The sequence below is a fragment of the Alosa pseudoharengus genome, unplaced genomic scaffold, assembly GCF_046254945.1.
Source record: "Alosa pseudoharengus isolate Yale_2024_CS ecotype anadromous, Long Island Sound unplaced genomic scaffold, YU_APseudo_1.1 YU_APseudo_1.1_scf_3, whole genome shotgun sequence".
Classification (NCBI taxonomy): Eukaryota; Metazoa; Chordata; class Actinopteri; order Clupeiformes; family Clupeidae; genus Alosa; species Alosa pseudoharengus.
Window position 1 is genome coordinate 43,379,440 of NW_027468718.1, and position 16,992 is coordinate 43,396,431.

The 16,992-nt window shown below is 41.8% G+C and overlaps 1 protein-coding gene across 2 annotated transcripts in view; it reads right to left on the reverse strand.

The window, feature by feature from the left end:
- The window catches only part of acvr2aa (activin A receptor type 2Aa), a 36,277-nt gene extending 20,298 nt beyond the window's left edge, over positions 1-15,979 (reverse strand). For both annotated transcript variants that reach the window (XM_076264401.1, XM_076264400.1), the window contains exons 1-3: positions 14,672-15,979; positions 3,434-3,644; positions 1,438-1,541 (exon numbers count right to left, since the gene is read on the reverse strand). In XM_076264401.1, coding sequence (XP_076120516.1) covers positions 1,438-1,541; positions 3,434-3,644; positions 14,672-14,726 — 370 coding nt within the window. In that variant the 5' untranslated portion in view covers positions 14,727-15,979. The remainder of the gene's footprint in view (positions 1-1,437; positions 1,542-3,433; positions 3,645-14,671) is intronic.
- Positions 15,980-16,992: the final 1,013 nt, after the last annotated feature.

The window sequence follows — 16,992 nt, forward strand, 5'->3', positions numbered from 1 at the left end:
AATTATCTGAGCATAATAAATGTGTCCTCTGGTGTTTTCAGATGGAGGAGTTAGAAGAGGTGGGGGTGGGGGGGGGGGGGGTGATCCCAGCAGGCTGCTTCCATGACCACAATTTGGTTGAGCAGCATTGCACAACCACCTGGATGGAAAGGGAAACAACATGGTTGATGGTTGATGCCACCACCACAATAACCGCAGTCACACTTCCCTTCAAAAGCCAAGCCAAACCATGGCAGTTTTGCTCACCCCTCGCCATCTCCCTCTCCTCTAGCCAATGCCGCTAGCGCTGCTGCAGCTGCTGTTGTGTTGGGGCTTCTACAGTGGATTTGTGCGCAGCGGAGATATCTTCCCCCCGAGGGAAAGCTCAGAGAAAAGGCTTGCATAGTGCCGGGCGCGCTGAGGTGCAGCGCATCGGCATGCACAGAGGGGAGTGGCACGGGCTCGGCAAAGAGAGCGCTGAGTGACAGCAGTCGGCCTTTCATCCATCATCCCCACTTAAAAGGGTGCTTACTGTCAGCCAGGAGAAGAGTGAAGTGACACAGTATAGTGTGTAGAAAGCATTCCAATCCGCTGACATCATTGTTCCGGATTTAACGGCAAAACAACAGGATGGCTTCTTCTTTTTCATTTGGCTTCACGCACAACTTATCGTATTCACACACAAGCGTAAAAAAATATCATGGAATGGGAAAACATCAAATAGTGCGTCCTCAAGGCCCAATGACAATGCCTTCTATCTGTAGTTCCCTCATAGTGTATTATTAAGAAGTCAAACATACCTACAACTATACAGCGTTATGCAATTGGGCTAGAAAGAGAGTGAGCATCCTGGTAGAAATGGCAAAATTCTCTTTGAAAGTGAGAAATGGGCTTATGCATGGCTAGTAAACCAGCACAGATGCAGAGAAATGGCTGTGTCAAAGAGTATACAGTATGAAAAGCACAAAAATGTCTACTACAAGAAGCACGCTCATCATTCTGCTGTATTCAGCTTCGTATTTCTTGATGTTACAATTCTTGTAATGGAAGAGTTGCTACCTGATCAGCAGCTGGTCTATTTCTGTGCTCAGACTGACACCTACAAACCCCAATCCTGACCTAAAGGCTAGCCCTGATCTTAAAGTGGTTTTGAACGATGCTAGCCTTTCTGGCTATTGTCTATCAGACTTAACCACCTAGGAGCCCACCTGCTCCATTCATTGTGCATTTTGTCCATCTCTAAGCACTCAATGATTCAAGCATGTCAAAGTGTTGACACTTTTGTGGTAAGTTTTAGAGTCCAGGATGATCTCAGAGACTGTCTGTTTTTCGGTAAACGGATTGAAACTGTGAAAAAGTGCCGGGGGAAAGTACACAAATTGTGTGTGCACTGTGCATGCGTATGACCACGTAAAACAAATTGGAGAGGATGTGAGAAAAAAAGACGTTGTTTCTTACGTGGAACCGTATCAGGGTTATAGTAGACCTTTTCATTGCACAGGTTCCCCTCACAGCAGCAGAAGAAGATGTCCTTCACCTCTCGCCTCTCCACACACTCCGTGCTGCGGTAAAAAAGCAACATGGAACATAAGGAAGGAACATAAGGAAGGAACATGAGGAAGGGACTAAGGGGGGGGGGGGCATCAGGGCTGTAAAGCCTTCAGACATGTTCATGTTATGAATTGACTGCATACATACACATATACATAACACATAAACCATACACTCTCACTGCCATGTATGTTCCCTCTGGATAAAGGCATCTGCTGAAAAACGACATTGTACGTCTGTTCATCCACACAGCCTGTTTAACTCACACATCTGCACCCTGCAGGCCCTTTATTGTGGCTGTTTGGGCTCCTTGTCAGAACATGACGCCTGCTATCAAGCTGCCATCTTGCAGTTTGCAGAGCTGTTTACAAGACTTTGGCATTTTCATAAAAGAGCCATAAAGCATTCAAATAAAGAAGAAATAAAAGAAATAAAGGGAGGGGGAGGGGAATGAGAGACGTGACGTTTTCTGTCCAAAGAGATGACACATGACTCAGTATTAATACACTCAGACACACACAGGAGTGCAAACGTTATGAGCATGTGTGTACTTTGAGGAAGTGAGAAGAAAGGTGAGCTGCTGTGTCGTGTGCTTGAAAACCCACATGCTGCTCGCCAAGCTACCTGGAGCCACGACAAGGCAGCGCGTCGGCCATGTTCCAAAAAAACAAATCGATCCGGTTACGACAGGCGGCAGGTAAACGGGTTCAACGGCGTGCTGGAACAAGTGCTCTGAGCTACAGCGTGTTGTTGCTCTTTGAGCAACGGGCGCCTTGCACGCCATGTGTACTCGGAGAGAACAAGGCTCTTGTCCCTGTGAGCAAGAACTGCCTCTCTGACAGTGTGATGGGCAACTCAGATGAGTTGATAAACAGAGATGGATCACTAGCCTACAGCAGGGGTCAATGCAAAGAGCAACATGCTCCCATGTATAAAAATATACAAAAAAAAAACTGCTAAACTGCAATGTGTAACACAAAAGTATGCTGACTTTCATACCAAGGACAGAGCAAAACAGCTGAAAGGTTATAGGCCACTCTGAGTCTTTTTCTATTAACTGTGGTCATTACTAATTCAACAATGCACTGCAAATATGCAAACATACTTAGCAAGTTTTTTGGGCTCTTCAACAGCAAAGGTTACAGCATGACATCTAATTTTTGCTCTGCCCCACTTTTATAGATGTAATGGAGTTACATCTATAAAAGTTATGTACAAATCACACAAACTCCCCTTTGTAAATGTTTACCATACCAAACAGGCTGCACTCATTGACACAAACAGGGTGTGTGTTTGTTTACTCACATACTTTCTTAAATCAAACAGGCAACGTGATTCAGCAGGACTGCCAGGGAAGGTGACGATGCGTGTACACAAGCACAGATCTCACATATAATGGACCCTTTCATAGATAACAACCTTTTGAGGAAAAGGTTACCCAGTGTTTAGCTTCAGTGTGGGAAACAGCTTAAAGAATAAATACACACACACAAGTGAACATATAAACTGAGCCAACCTCATCATGTGGTTTATTACAGTACATGGGCACTTATCTGCCTATAGCCTCTAGGATTCACATCAGTGTGTGTGCGAGGTGATGTATTTGTGTGCAGTGCAAACACTGGTGAATATATCTCCTCTGAATTTCACTATGGCAACCCACTGTACAGCAGACCACTTAGTAGCCTATGGCTTAATCATTACATCATGTAACACAACATGAGGTCTTTTATTACCGGTGTTAATAATAGATTATCATAGTCTTGTCATAGCTTTTCAGTATATTTTCAGCAATGCCTTTCTGTTTTCCCATTTTATTTCCTCCTGCCTTCAAAAGGTGCAAAAACGCCCACGTTCTTGCTATAGCTTTCAGAGATGGAGACTATAATGTACTGAGGATTACCTGTCGTAGCAGCTAATGTCATCCAGCCAGCAGCCTTGTTTGTAGAGCTCCACTGTGCCCGAGATGTTCTTCCAGGTAGCGTAGCAGTGCACGCGCTTGTCCTTCTCCCCCACACACTGCTTCACCACCGTCCTGTTACTGCGGCTCTCGGCATTGGGATGGTAGCTGTAATGCATACATTCCTGCGTCTCCGAACGTCCAAGGATGGCACCTAGAGTTGAAAGGGGGCATAATGGAAAGGGAGAGGGACTCCATGAGTCATCTTTATACAGAAGGAGATGAAGGACATTGGATGCCTGTGGCGTGCAAAGCCTTCGTGGAACAGACCAGCAAGGACTTTGAGGCGAGCGAATATTTTACATGAAAGCCATTGGATGTAAAGATCGTATTTAACAAGTAACACACCACAGGCCTCGGACTCTGATCACACACACATGACACCTGCTAGCGTGTTTTGAGTAATCTGCTACCGTTCTCACATCTCTGGCCCCAATATTAGATTCCGTCACGCTACAGCACTCCGTGTCAAAACCCTCTGCCAGCTGGTGATGTGACCACTGGCTAAGCTCATGTTACTTTACATTAGCATAAAACCAAGCAGCGCTTGTGGGGAGCGAGGCCACTCCCTGTGGACTCAGCACGGGCCTCCTTCTGCAGGATAGAAATTCAATCTCTTGATTAGCCAAATCAAATCTGGTGGCATCAGAATGCCGCTCATGAGGTGAGCTTTTTAGCTGGCTCCTGTGGTAACAGAGGTATGTTTAAAGCAAGCAGCATTATCGCTTTAGCTGCGAGCAGGACATCCTGTTAAATGAAAACATCAAAGAGGTTAAGGAAGCCATCAGAGAGAGATAAGTGACCTCATGCACACGACTTCCTCTTTACCTTATGCTAAAACATACAGATAAGAACACAGATACAAATGGCCCCACCATTGTGCCACAAGTCACGAAGATGGACAATCACACTGTGCCTTTGGTCTGCAAGAGCAACAGGCTCAAGACCTGTCTGTGTGTGTGTTCCTAACAACCTATCGACTGCATTTGTGCACGTTTTTGGGGCCCTCTCTGGTCAAGCCTTGGTAGTTGCTTGTTCTGTGGTTACATAAAGCTCAATGGGCTATGAACAAAGTGCAGCTCAGGCTGCGAAACAAATATGCTTCTACCAGCACCACTTCACCCTTCTGTAAAGTACAACAATTCTGAGATGACATTTTTGCCTATTCTTGTTATCTTGAAATTAGGGGGTTATCATAGTTGTGTGACATAACCACATGTTTATTTTCCAGGAAAGATAAGAGAAAGGAAAAACATCAAATTTCAGCATATTTGGTCAAAAACTGTGGTTAGCACCCAAGCATATAATAAAAACCGATGACGTGGGTGGACAATAGTTTAGACAATCACCTACTGTGCTTACCACAAGCAAACAACAGCGGTGGAAAGAATGTTAAGTACCTTGCGGTACATTGTTTGAAAGATATCATTGTTAGTCAAGTATTTTCCTCTGTGCTTTAGTGTGCTTATTGCACACTTTAGATGAGGCATCATTTATATTAATGACCAAGACCAATAAAGCACACTGAGAAAAGCACACCTCATCATTTGAAACATTCCAGATAAAGCCCATTCTTTCATTCTTGACAACCTGAAGAAAAGTACACAACCGCTCGTAATATGAATAACAACATGAATGATCTGGTCCTTCAGTGGCAATAGACAGAAAGTCCTAAGGCTGTGATCTGGAAACTGGTCACACAGGTCGAGTGGTGGGTGGAGGGGGCTGCAACTTCGCCTAAGAGACCTGCACAAGATAAGCTGTTTGCTTGGAAGATATCTAGAGAAGGCCTTGTAATTTGCACTACACGGACTCTTCCACAGATAAAGGTGGGGATGCAGAACACATTTCGGATCAAATCCATGTAATTGTTTTGTGAGTATTCTACTCACCCTGTTTTGCTAGAATATAAAAAATACCTTTAATACCAAGCCTTTTCCTTCCATCCATCTATTAGCAATCATATTGGTTGCTCATACTATTATTAGGATGTGCTTGACGAAATTACCAACAGCAAATTAATACCGAGGGTAGGTAATTTCATATTCAATATCATATAATATAATATATTCTATTGTGCCTTATTTAAAATGATTGCCTAATATAGCATTAGGCCTTTTACCCATATCAAACTACAAGCGCACAGCAGAGGAAACAGAACAAAGCCCAAATCAGGGACTTGCTGTGGGCACTAAACAGTGAAAGCTTTGTTTTTATTTCTGCATTTTGTTAACCTATTGTGGTTGTTACCTAATCTTTCCCTGATGAGAAATACGGTCAAGGGCAGTTCGAAGTGGCCACTTCAATCAAACACCACTGAATGGCGCACTCATAAAAAATGATGGCAAAATGGCTCATTAAAAACCAAATAGGTGCAATCAAGTCAATGGGATTGTGTACTATGTCAATTATTTTGGGAAGAATTAATTTGCTAATTGCCCCTTGGTAGGAATAAATCCAGAGGGATTATCTGCAGAGACACAAGTCGCCATTATTAGGATTACAGGGAATCTGCTGGAATTACTGTCACAACCGCACCAAGGAGTGGAGTGGCTCCCGAAGATGTGCGCTCTCGCTACTCTCTCTACAGTACGCCTCCGAAACTGGGCCAACAGCTGAGATCAAACAAACACCCCACCCCCCACTTCCCCCCTCCTCCTCCCGCATTTTACGTGAAATAACTATCCCTCTCCTTCCGAGCTGTCACTCATGTGTTGCTCGGGGTCGAACCCTGAACCCAGAGAGACCTTCAGCCTGCAGCGCTGAAGGCAATCTATGCAGACTAGCAATGAGGCTGCCATGCTGGCAAGGGCAGGGCTAAGTGAATCTTAACCCAAGGTCTACGCAAGGAGGGGAGAGAGTCGCTATTCCAAGCGCAAGGGCTGCTTAAGGAGCAACCACTGAGCCTGGTGGAGGTGGCAAGGTCACATTAGGTACCACAGGCTAAGATGTGGTCCTAGTCCCCGACAAACACAGTAAAGAACTCAGCAGCTACAGCCACTAACCTACAGCTATGTCCTTGATGTTCCCAATTACAGACAGACATCACAGTTTATTAACTGATTAACTAGAAAATGTAATTCCAGGGAATTACGAGTGCATGAAAATGCAAAAATGGCTGCTGAATGAAATATTGTTGAATATTGTCTAAAATATAATCTAAGTAAAAAGATGGAGGTCAGATAGAGAAAAAAGCTGGCGGGGAGCCATAATTGATGACAGCTTACAGTTGGAATGGCCGAACAGTTAAATAGTTTAAATAGTTAAATTATTTTATAGCAAATTATTGTATTGAGGACTTATTTTGAAGTTGAAGTTGTGGGCAGAGGAAACAGTTGGCGGGAGTCATAGTTGATGACAACTGACAGTTTGAAAGGCTGAACAGTTAAATAGTTGGATAGTTAAAATGGTTAAATTATTTAAAATGGAATTATTGTAGTGAGGAGTTTTACTTTGAAACAGTTGTGGGCAGAGGAAACAGTTGACGGGAGTCAAAGTTGATGACAACTGACTGTTGCTAGAGTAGTTATGGTGGTTGCTATGCTGGTTGCTAAGTTAATGTTGGTTGCTAGGTTTTAACTGGAATGTGGTTGCTAGGCTGTTGCTAGGGTACTTGAAGTCGTTTCTAGGTTGTTGCTAGGGTGTCCATGGTAGCTACTATCAGAAATAAAGAAGTTACTACAGTGGTTTGCTAGTATAATCATGTTGGTTGCTATGGAAACTGACATAGATGCTTAATTTCAATGGTTGCTAAATTGGTTGCTAGGTAGGTGGTGGTTTAATATAGTAGGCTAGAGGCATAGTTGATGATAACTGACAGTTGGAATAGTTGAAAAGTTAAATAGTTGGATAGTTTAAATGGTCAAATTATTTAATAGGGAATTATTGTAGTGGAGACTTTTATTTTGAAACAGTTGTGGGCAGAGGAAGCAGTTAAACAGGATCTGTAGTCTTAATAGAGCCAGATTGTATTCTTAAAGCCTGAGACAGACAGTTGCTGGAGGTGGCCGGAACACTTGGCATAGGATTCTAAGTGCCCTACTGTGATGTCATAATCGCCAATGTTAAGTCTATGGGGAAATGTTTAGTAGTTTTTAATTAAGAGTTCAAAAAGTTTAAATGTTACAAAGTTGAAAAATACATAGCTGAAGTCACCTAAGTAAGACCTACGCAACACAGTTTGAACGAAGTTTCTACGTCAAACGGTTGAAGCTGAATTAAACGCATTTTCATGCCCTCTAATTAATAAAGGAAACAACGTGTTCATTTATTTACCAAATTATGTTTTCTTAATAATGGTGTGATATGATTTCAGATGGACTCATTTGAAACCCTCTATTTAGCCTTTTCCAATGTGAATGAGGCAAGCAGAGTAGGACCTAGGCCTGCATATTTTATACAAGTGAAGTCACCAACAAAGTCCCGATTAGTAATGGGAGCAATCAAGGTTAATATTTAAACCTTTTCCTAGCATACTACAATAGGTCTGTCATCGAAGAAATGAGACGGTTACAAAATCTTTTTTCAGTCACACAGAATTTGTGGTAATCAAGTCTGCTGTCACACATGGCTGGTGGCAACATATTGTAAGCGATCAAGATTAATTAATCAAGCAATACGGACAAACACACACAAAAGAGTGAGAAAAGCTTCGCTGCAATCCCTATATGAGAGGCACTGCTCATGTTACATTTTTGTGGCCACCACTTATCCTTTCACGAAGAGATCTTTGTGCGAATGCTAAAGCTCATGTATAAATAAGGCACAGCCTTTCAAAGGGATGACTTGTGAAGCTGTCATAATATACTCTGCAACAGAGCATCTCCAATTGGGCCACTTAGTCATAGTCAAGGGGGTGGGCTGTCTGTTTTTGCCAGTATGCCTTTACTCAGAACTACTGGTTGTTTTGGGACTGAGTTGAACATTTCAATGCATACAAAGCTTCATGAACGATGCTTAATAAATCATAGCAAAAACAACCCTCAGAACACCACCCATCAAGAAAGTCTGAAGTCTGCAAGTGGAGGGGGGGGGGGGGGGGGCAGTATAAAAATAAAATAGGCTACATTTCATATTGTACTAGCACAACATTTACAGGCACTTTTGTTTAGATCACCTCCAGTGATCCCTACCAGGATAGAATGTCATTTTTCTCCTCTCTGAAATTCAGGGTATGCCACGCTTATACACACAAACCACCTTGAGGCTGACCCACTGAACAATGGGCAATGCAAACTGGGGTTTATCACTAATAGCCCAACATACCGCAGATCATATCTTCATCGTAAGGGGAGGAAAACCCTGAGGTGTGATTCATAGGTCAGAAGCCCTGAAGTGATGAGGCAAATGTCTGGCATTCCTCACTGAGATGAGCCTCTGATATTGACTTAGCCTAATGGCATGGCAGCAAACATCATGCATGTTGCCAAACGTCTGATGATAAACTGCTCAAATGGACAGCTGTCTGTCTTATTCCCCTGGCTGATAAGCCAAATCATATCCCAACTGCTGCACAGTCAATACACACGCAGAGATACGTTTGTGTGGCATGTTTTTTTGTCTTTGTTTGTTTGTACACAAAAGCATAAAACAAACTTAGAGGTCTGGGTTATTGGGCAGCGATGAAGAGATATTCAAGTGCGCCTCAGTCATTAACCAATCAGAAAACGCAGACGAACCCAGGAACAGGTTTGAGTTTCCAGGATGTCACTCAAACACAACACAGGTAACTGATTAGGTAGTGCAGGGAGAGAGAAAGGGAAAGATCCTGAAGAAAGTAAAAAAAAAAAAACGCTGGCTCGCTTGATTACAATGTCTTAGCTACATAGGTCCTGAGAGGACTGTTTTCTTTTTAGATCACAAAATCCCTTTTGACGTAAATCAATTGAAAACAATATGGCCAATTAACCCACGAAGGCAACTAGCCACAGCAGTAGGAAATTCATCAGTTCTCCTCTTTCAGCAACACAAATGTCATGCAGAAATAAAATAAAGGCCATTGTGGCACTCATGCTTGGCCAAGGGATCATTGAACGAGGTGATTTCCACTAACATAGCGTAATACATCTTGAATAGGATTTCATTTATGGGAATCTCGTATGTTATGAAATTTCATGCAGATGTTTCCATAGCTCCTTGCAGACAAAAGGTGATAAATTACTATTTATATTTAAATCCTTATTGTTTGTATTAGAACTATTAAACATAGCATTCATAACAGAAAAGCAACATAGCAAAAATCCGGTGGGCAGTGTCATCCTGATATTACAGACGGTCACAACAGTCCTGGCTATAAACTGGAGACAGACTGGGCAGGCAGAGCCCAATTTGATTCCAGATTAAAACTCCACTTCCAGCTGTAGCCATGTTCTAAATTCTCAACGGACACAAACAGACCTCATCTTAACATGGCTCTGACACGATTGCTTGGAGTATTTCATCTAATCTGTTTGTACAAATAAAACAACCTTACAAAGTCTATTAATTTGGAACAACAGTACTATTATATTCATTGAGTAACAAAAATCTTTTCGCTCAGGGGAAGACACACTGGAATGCAAAACCACGCAAACCAAAGCGAACATGAATGTGGTTTGGAGTGCAAGATAGAGTTGAAGCACTTTTGACGCACTACGATCCAAATCCTTTACAAGCTGATTTGAAACCTTCCTCTCCACCTCCCCAATGCCCCATCCTCATGCCCTGCAACCAATTCACTTTTAGAGAGTGATGTAGATAGATTCTCAATGGAATAAGACAGAGAGAGAGTGAGGGGTCGGGACACAAGCTGTGGTCACTATTTTTCTTAGGGGTAGCCCTATGCTCTGTTGATTTCCCTCATTGAGAAAACAGAGGGGGACAAAATCCCTGTCTGGACTTAAAGGCTCAGACTTTGCTTCTGCGTCTACTTGTTCAAAAGCCTACAAAATGAGACTGGTCTTTGTGTCTGAAAGGGTAGAGGAGGGTAGGCCTACCAATGTCTGTGGAAGACTTCAGATTCTACAATAGGAACATAGACTTGGCTGGGTTAACTGGTTCAGGTACAAGAGGAAACTGACCACATAATTCTTTTTTCCCCTAAATCCAACAAACAAACTGACTGTTCTCTCCCATTACACTCACTGACAGTGGTGCATAGCTGTTGATGCTGCAAGGTCATAACATGGATCCTGGTCCTGGCCCAAAATTTCATGTAAGCCTTTATGTCCAGTCTTTGCCGTTTACAGACTGGGGAATAAGAGTCATTGGGTGTTTACAAATTAGTCACCATCAGTGGCTGGTCAAGAAGGACAGTTTTTCTATGTAAAGAATTCCCTGGCGTAGATAACAAAACAAAATGTTGAATAACACAGAGTGTAACCTTCAAACTGAGGGCCAGTTAGACATCTGATACAACAGTGGAGAGACATCAGTCAGAATGCCATTAAAGAATCATGTCGCTAGTCATGCTGATTGCATCTGAGTAAAGGAACACCATGAGTAAAGGAACACCATGAGAAAAACAACAAGTTAAGAAAAAAAAGTACAACACTCACATAAAATCATCTTGAACCAGCTTTTCAAGCTGAACTGAGGTGAAACTGCATGTTTTGTACGGCAGAAAAGCATCACACTCCTCTAAGGGTAGGTTATAGGCTAATGCTCCTCACAGTTCCAGAGCATTCAGTGTGCAGGGTAGAGGCTATTTTCTATTTATGCACACAGCACTTTATTCAATGATCTCTACTTGGAATTGGGCCATCGGCTGCCAAACCCATGTTTTTTTTTATATTTTTCCCACTCTCATCACAATTATTAATTGTAGAATGATCACATTTTTATTGTCACTGTAGCAGAAAAAACTGGGGGTCCCTCAGAGAGATAAGCGTGAAATGTGTAGATTACAAACGGTGGCACAGTTTATAGAAGACCCTGAAACTTACAGGAAAACAAACTAGCAAATGCAAGATGTGACTGCCGCTTGACAGTAACATCAAAACAGATCAGTGTAGGTCACAACGCTTCATAACAGTAGGACTAGTTAGACATGTTCTGCTAAAAAAAACACCCCAAGCGGTGGTTTCTTTTATCAATTATGCATTGCATCAGGTCAATGGCATCTGAGTGTTAAGGCGGTCAGTTCTACACGTTACAAGTTACACCATAAAAAGCTACTTTATTGAGTTTAAAGTATTTCTGACAGCCTTCAACGCACTCTCCAGGAGATGAGAACCTTCGTAATCCTTTTGCAGTGAAAGGGTATACAAATGCATAAGGCTTACCAAATTGCCCATCAGAATGTGTGCAGTGCGATTGTGTAAGAGGGGATTTGGGGGGTAAATGTGTATTATCCCCAACATAAAAATCTTTGTTTTGGGGATTTGCCACAGAAGTGGTGTCGCTCTCTAATGGTGCCCTGCTAATCTGTCTGGATTTGTGTATGCTGTGGGACAATTCTGTACTCCCCCACCTGCCCCCAGCACCATCACTTGAACCATGGGCCAGCCTGGTGGAGAAACTAGATACAGGGTTGTCCTATTTCTGGGGTGGTAACTTCTTGTTTCAGTGTATTGGACAGACTATTCTAACAAACATGCACGTAGTTATCTTATATTCCACATACACAGGTATCTGCCATGATTTTATCTTAATGTAGGCCTATAAATGTGGTAAAGTGATACCTCCACTGATGTTAGTACACAGGAGTCTCATGGTGGTTATAACGATAACTTCCAGTATTTATACACTAAAAATGAAAACGATAGCCAGGCAAATCAATATTAAAATCAGCACTCCATAATCCATGCAGCTACAATAACTTTGAGTCATAGGCCTTAGACTTGCATCATTTGTGTAGCTTATTTGAGCAGTGTTAGCACACAAATGGCCAACTGGACATCATGACTGAAATTAACTGCACTAATAAGTCAATGGGGAAACTCCATCCAGTGTTTTACTTATTCTCAGTGTTTCTAACAGTTACTTGTAATCAGGGGCGTAGCACATGATCCTGGGCCCCTTCATAGGCAGTCCTGATGGGCCCCCATGTTCCTTAACCCAGGTAAAATAAAATATATTCCAGACTTTTCAAGGGCCCTCTCCCCCCTTGGGCCCCTATAATCAGTAGTGGTTTTACCCCTAGTCCGACGCCCCTGCTTGTAATGACCTCAAACGCCTTTAGATGACTTGCCATACATTCTCACAACACACTCACTGTGTGTAATTGAATATTACAAAATACCTCAGAATTTAGACACAATTCCTCACCCTACAGTCAACACTGTCCATCCAAAGGACAGTGCATATGATAAGCAGGTAGGCTATGAGTATGAGAGGTGCAAATCATGAGAATTCCTAGCTAATGTACTAAAAAAAAACCACTTCTGTTTGATTCAAGAGTATGGAACATTGAATTGAACAAGCAAACTACCTCGTGCCAAAGAACAAGTGTACTATATTCGTTAGGACTGTGTGGATGAAGGTAGACTATAAGTGTGACTTAACAGATGTGGCCTAACATTTGAAAACATTTGCACTGTTTTTTCAGCACTAGCTTCACAACGATCTGATGAGATTTATTCACTCTCAAAGGGATTAAGCATACTCTGAAATGCTGCATGCAAATAGCAGTGCTTCATTCTAAACCAGGCGAACAACAATCCATTGAACCATTTCAACATTGACAGGCCCAGGCACAGCTTTAGGGCATATCTGGGTTATTAATGACTGGCTATCTTGTGTCTGTGTCCTGTTTGTCGTGTGTGCTGTTATTTCACGCTAGGCCACAGAAAAATGGCATTAAAAGCCTTGTCAAAATAAAAGCATAGAGGATTATGTCGTGGCCAAGTCAAACTTGAGGGCAAAGAGACAACGGATATGTGGTTTAGTGTCACAGTTACATGTTTGTTACATTCCCTCTGGATTTGTCGCCAACTGAAGGGAATCTACAGTATCTTCTACAGTTGATTTCAGCATCATCATGCCACATGACCTAACATCATAGTACATGAATTAAAACAAAGTCAGAGCTAAGATTCAGGCCTCCATCTGGATTCAGTGAATTGAAAAAAACATTATTGAATCATAAAGCATCAACATTACTTGGGCAAATTGATCTTCATCCTTAAAATAAACCTCTGCGCTCTATATGCACTCAAATATATTATTGCACTGCTGCAAGTATTGAGGTGCTGGCTAGGATGACAATTTGAGCACACCTTTGACACAGCCTAAGCCACACACACTGGTGAGTGCTCAGTTAATGCTGATAAATTATCAGTTTTTTTTTATTTTTAAATAATGCTGCATCATAGTGCAACATTAACTGTATAATGCAATTAAATGCATGCTCTGGGTTAGACGTGCGTTTAACAAAGCAAGAGTAAGACATAGCTAAAAATAGGTCCAGCAGAGCGTCAGTTGTATTCCGCTGTACTGCGGTGGCACTACAGGCTATTTCATTTAATGGTTTTGCATGTAGGCACACATGATAAAATGGAAAGATCCGAATACTGTTGCTAACAACAATAAAATATCTGTTTGGGGGAAAAGAGGACAGGTCTGAATGCAGATATGATGATTACTTTATCCGTCTTCTGTTATGCAAATCCCTCGGCTTTGTAGTTCCAGTTTTATCGGATGGGAGGCACTTCTGTTGAGAGCCGGCATCTGATGGCATCAGACTGTCCAAGCGGACAGTACACTACTGTACAACAATGATTTGTTTAATGAAGATATGCCAGAGTGCCTAGTGTTTTAGAAAAACAAGGCACCTGGGATGATTTTGGCCCATGGTGCGTATGACTCTGATACACCACGCAGGGATGAACAGATATCACCAACCAGAAACATTACAGATGCCACACGTTGACTGTACCACTGGCACACATTTGGCTTTGCTATTAAATATCCTGCTAAAACAAAAAAACTAACTTTCAACAGCATAAGATGTTTTGTTGGTAGTAAAAAGGTGAAACCCATCAGGGTTCTAGATTTTGTTGTTGTTGAAGAAACCAATATATTCGATCGTGTTCCCGCCTAGCACGAGTAACTACCCCCCGGGAATTAATATACAATATTATGTCACGCAATAGCCTGCACAAACAGGCATGCTTGCAAACATTTATGACAGGTAATAAATGATACATTTTGCCATGCATTCACCAGAAACAGGTATTTAAATGAGAATTCTACAATACCAACCTGAGGAGCAAGAGATGAGAAATACACCAAACGCCAGTTTTGTTGCTGGTCCCATTTTCGCACTGGGTAGCCGCAATTCCTTTCTTTTTTCAGATTAGTCCCAGGTTACACCGACGACTTCCGAAATTCTAAGACAAAGAGTGTCTTTTGTCACCCCTTTTTATAATTTAGCAGTCACCGATATAATCACTCTTAATGATAGAGAAAAGGCCAATATTCCAATGAACATTCTGTAGTGTCCAGGGTAAACTCGATTGTCCAGTTCCTAATTACTCGTAAATGACAAGAACTCTCATGAGACATATTTGCACATGGTAGCTACTTGTGGTTTGAAGCGTCCAGGTATTTCGGATGTTGGTGAACCATCAACAACAACAAGTATAGTAGGCTAAGTATTGCTCGGGCGAAGTTCCCCCACAAACATGCTATCCCAAATAAACAGAATTGGTTGACTGACGGGAGGTTTCCTCCATACTGAGATTCCTTTGGGAAACTACCGATTATTTAATTCCACAGCAAACTTAAATACTTAGCTATAACAGTCTTGACACTTGACATGTAACGTTATCAAGCTAACTTGTTATGGAAGCAACATTAAACTAAAGATGCAATCCTTTTTGGATAGCTACATAGTCAGCTCTCAGGTACTGCATAGGTTGTTTGCAAACTGTAAAGAAGACTGTCACTTGGAACAAAAAAGGGGAAAATCTATAAAAATGAGTGGTAGTGCACAAATGCGAAGGATTTAATGTCATCAATAATCCACCTTTCCCGAATCACGCGCGGTCAATCCAGTGGAAAGTTGATAGTGAAAACACAAACCCTACTTATCCAACTGCAGCTAGGTAGCTGCCCCACGGACAAAATTATCATCGATTCCAGTCTACTTTCAAAATATACATCTTTCCAAAAAGAATACACAAGAGTGTATTCTAAAATAATCCAAAGCACTCAGTTTTGTATCTTGCATATACAGTCCACGTGAACTTGAAGACCGTAAAAGCTGGACAAAATCGTCGATTTGGCGCTGATCCGGGGAGTGAGCTAGCTGAGCACGAGCTAGCTATCAGCAGCAAGCTAATGCTAGTAAGATTCAGAAATAACTTCACTAGGACTCCTACCAATAAACATGTGGTAGAGCATGGGGATTCTAGAATAATGTAGAAGCTGTACTGCGTTAAAGCCTTCTACGTATTTCAACGGAGCGTGCTGGCCTGCCGTCTAAGTCGTTCGTCTCATGGAGCACCGAATATTTCCCCGTAGCCCACTAAAGACTAAACAGTCCGACTCCCACTCGACGTGAGTACAGTATTCAAGATGGCAGCTGGTAAGAATGTTTTTGTTTTTTTTCTCTGCCCTCTATTTTGGCCCTCCCACTTTGCATGATTCCCTAGCCCATGTGGTTGATTGGCATTAAACGCAGACGTATCAAATTAAAGGAAAGGTAGGTATACGCCTATAAGTTTTGCATCTATGTCTGTCTATGGCTACAATAGAAATCTTTATGGAAAGACCCTCCCCCAAGATGGAGGGAAGGGAAAAAGAGTGTACGGAAAATGAGGACGCCCATCACCAACGCCTACTGTTAAATATTAACGTTTGCATATAAAACAGTATCACAGTCCGCGGGCTACGAGGGGTTGGAATCATAATTTCAAAATCTTGAATTAACAGATGGACGCCTACACGATATATGAAATGTCCTGAGCTAAAATACAGACTACATTTTGCATTTCGAGTCGCTTTACTCAATGGATGATGATAGACATTTAGTCATTTGTGAGACACGAGACAAGGAAAAAAAACTTCATAGATAGATAGATAGAAGGCTCTCTCATGGTATGACCATTTAAACTTCACCTCATGTAGCATGAAAAAATAGACTAGTGATGGCCAAAAGTGTTGGCACCCATGCTAAAGTTGACTGAAAAGAGAAATATAAAATCATCTTTTGGAAATTGATCTTAATGCCTTAAGTGAAAAATGAGGAAATATATAACCTTTAAGGACACCAATTTTCTTAGTGAATGAATAATGTATCATAAATAAATAAATGTTCTTCCTTAAAATACAGGGGTCATAAGTATTGAAACCCCTATGTTAAATTCCCATAGAGAAAGGCAGATTGGCATGGGTGTTATTTCAGTTAGCCTATTAGCTGGTTTGATTTGCATTGAGCTCAATGAGCATCAAACCAGCTAATAGGCTAACTGAAATAACACCCATGCCAATCTCTAGGTATGGTGAAGGGTATGTGATGATGTCGGGCTATTTAAATTCCAAAGGCCAAGGTAACTTTATCAGGATGCACAGTATTCTGG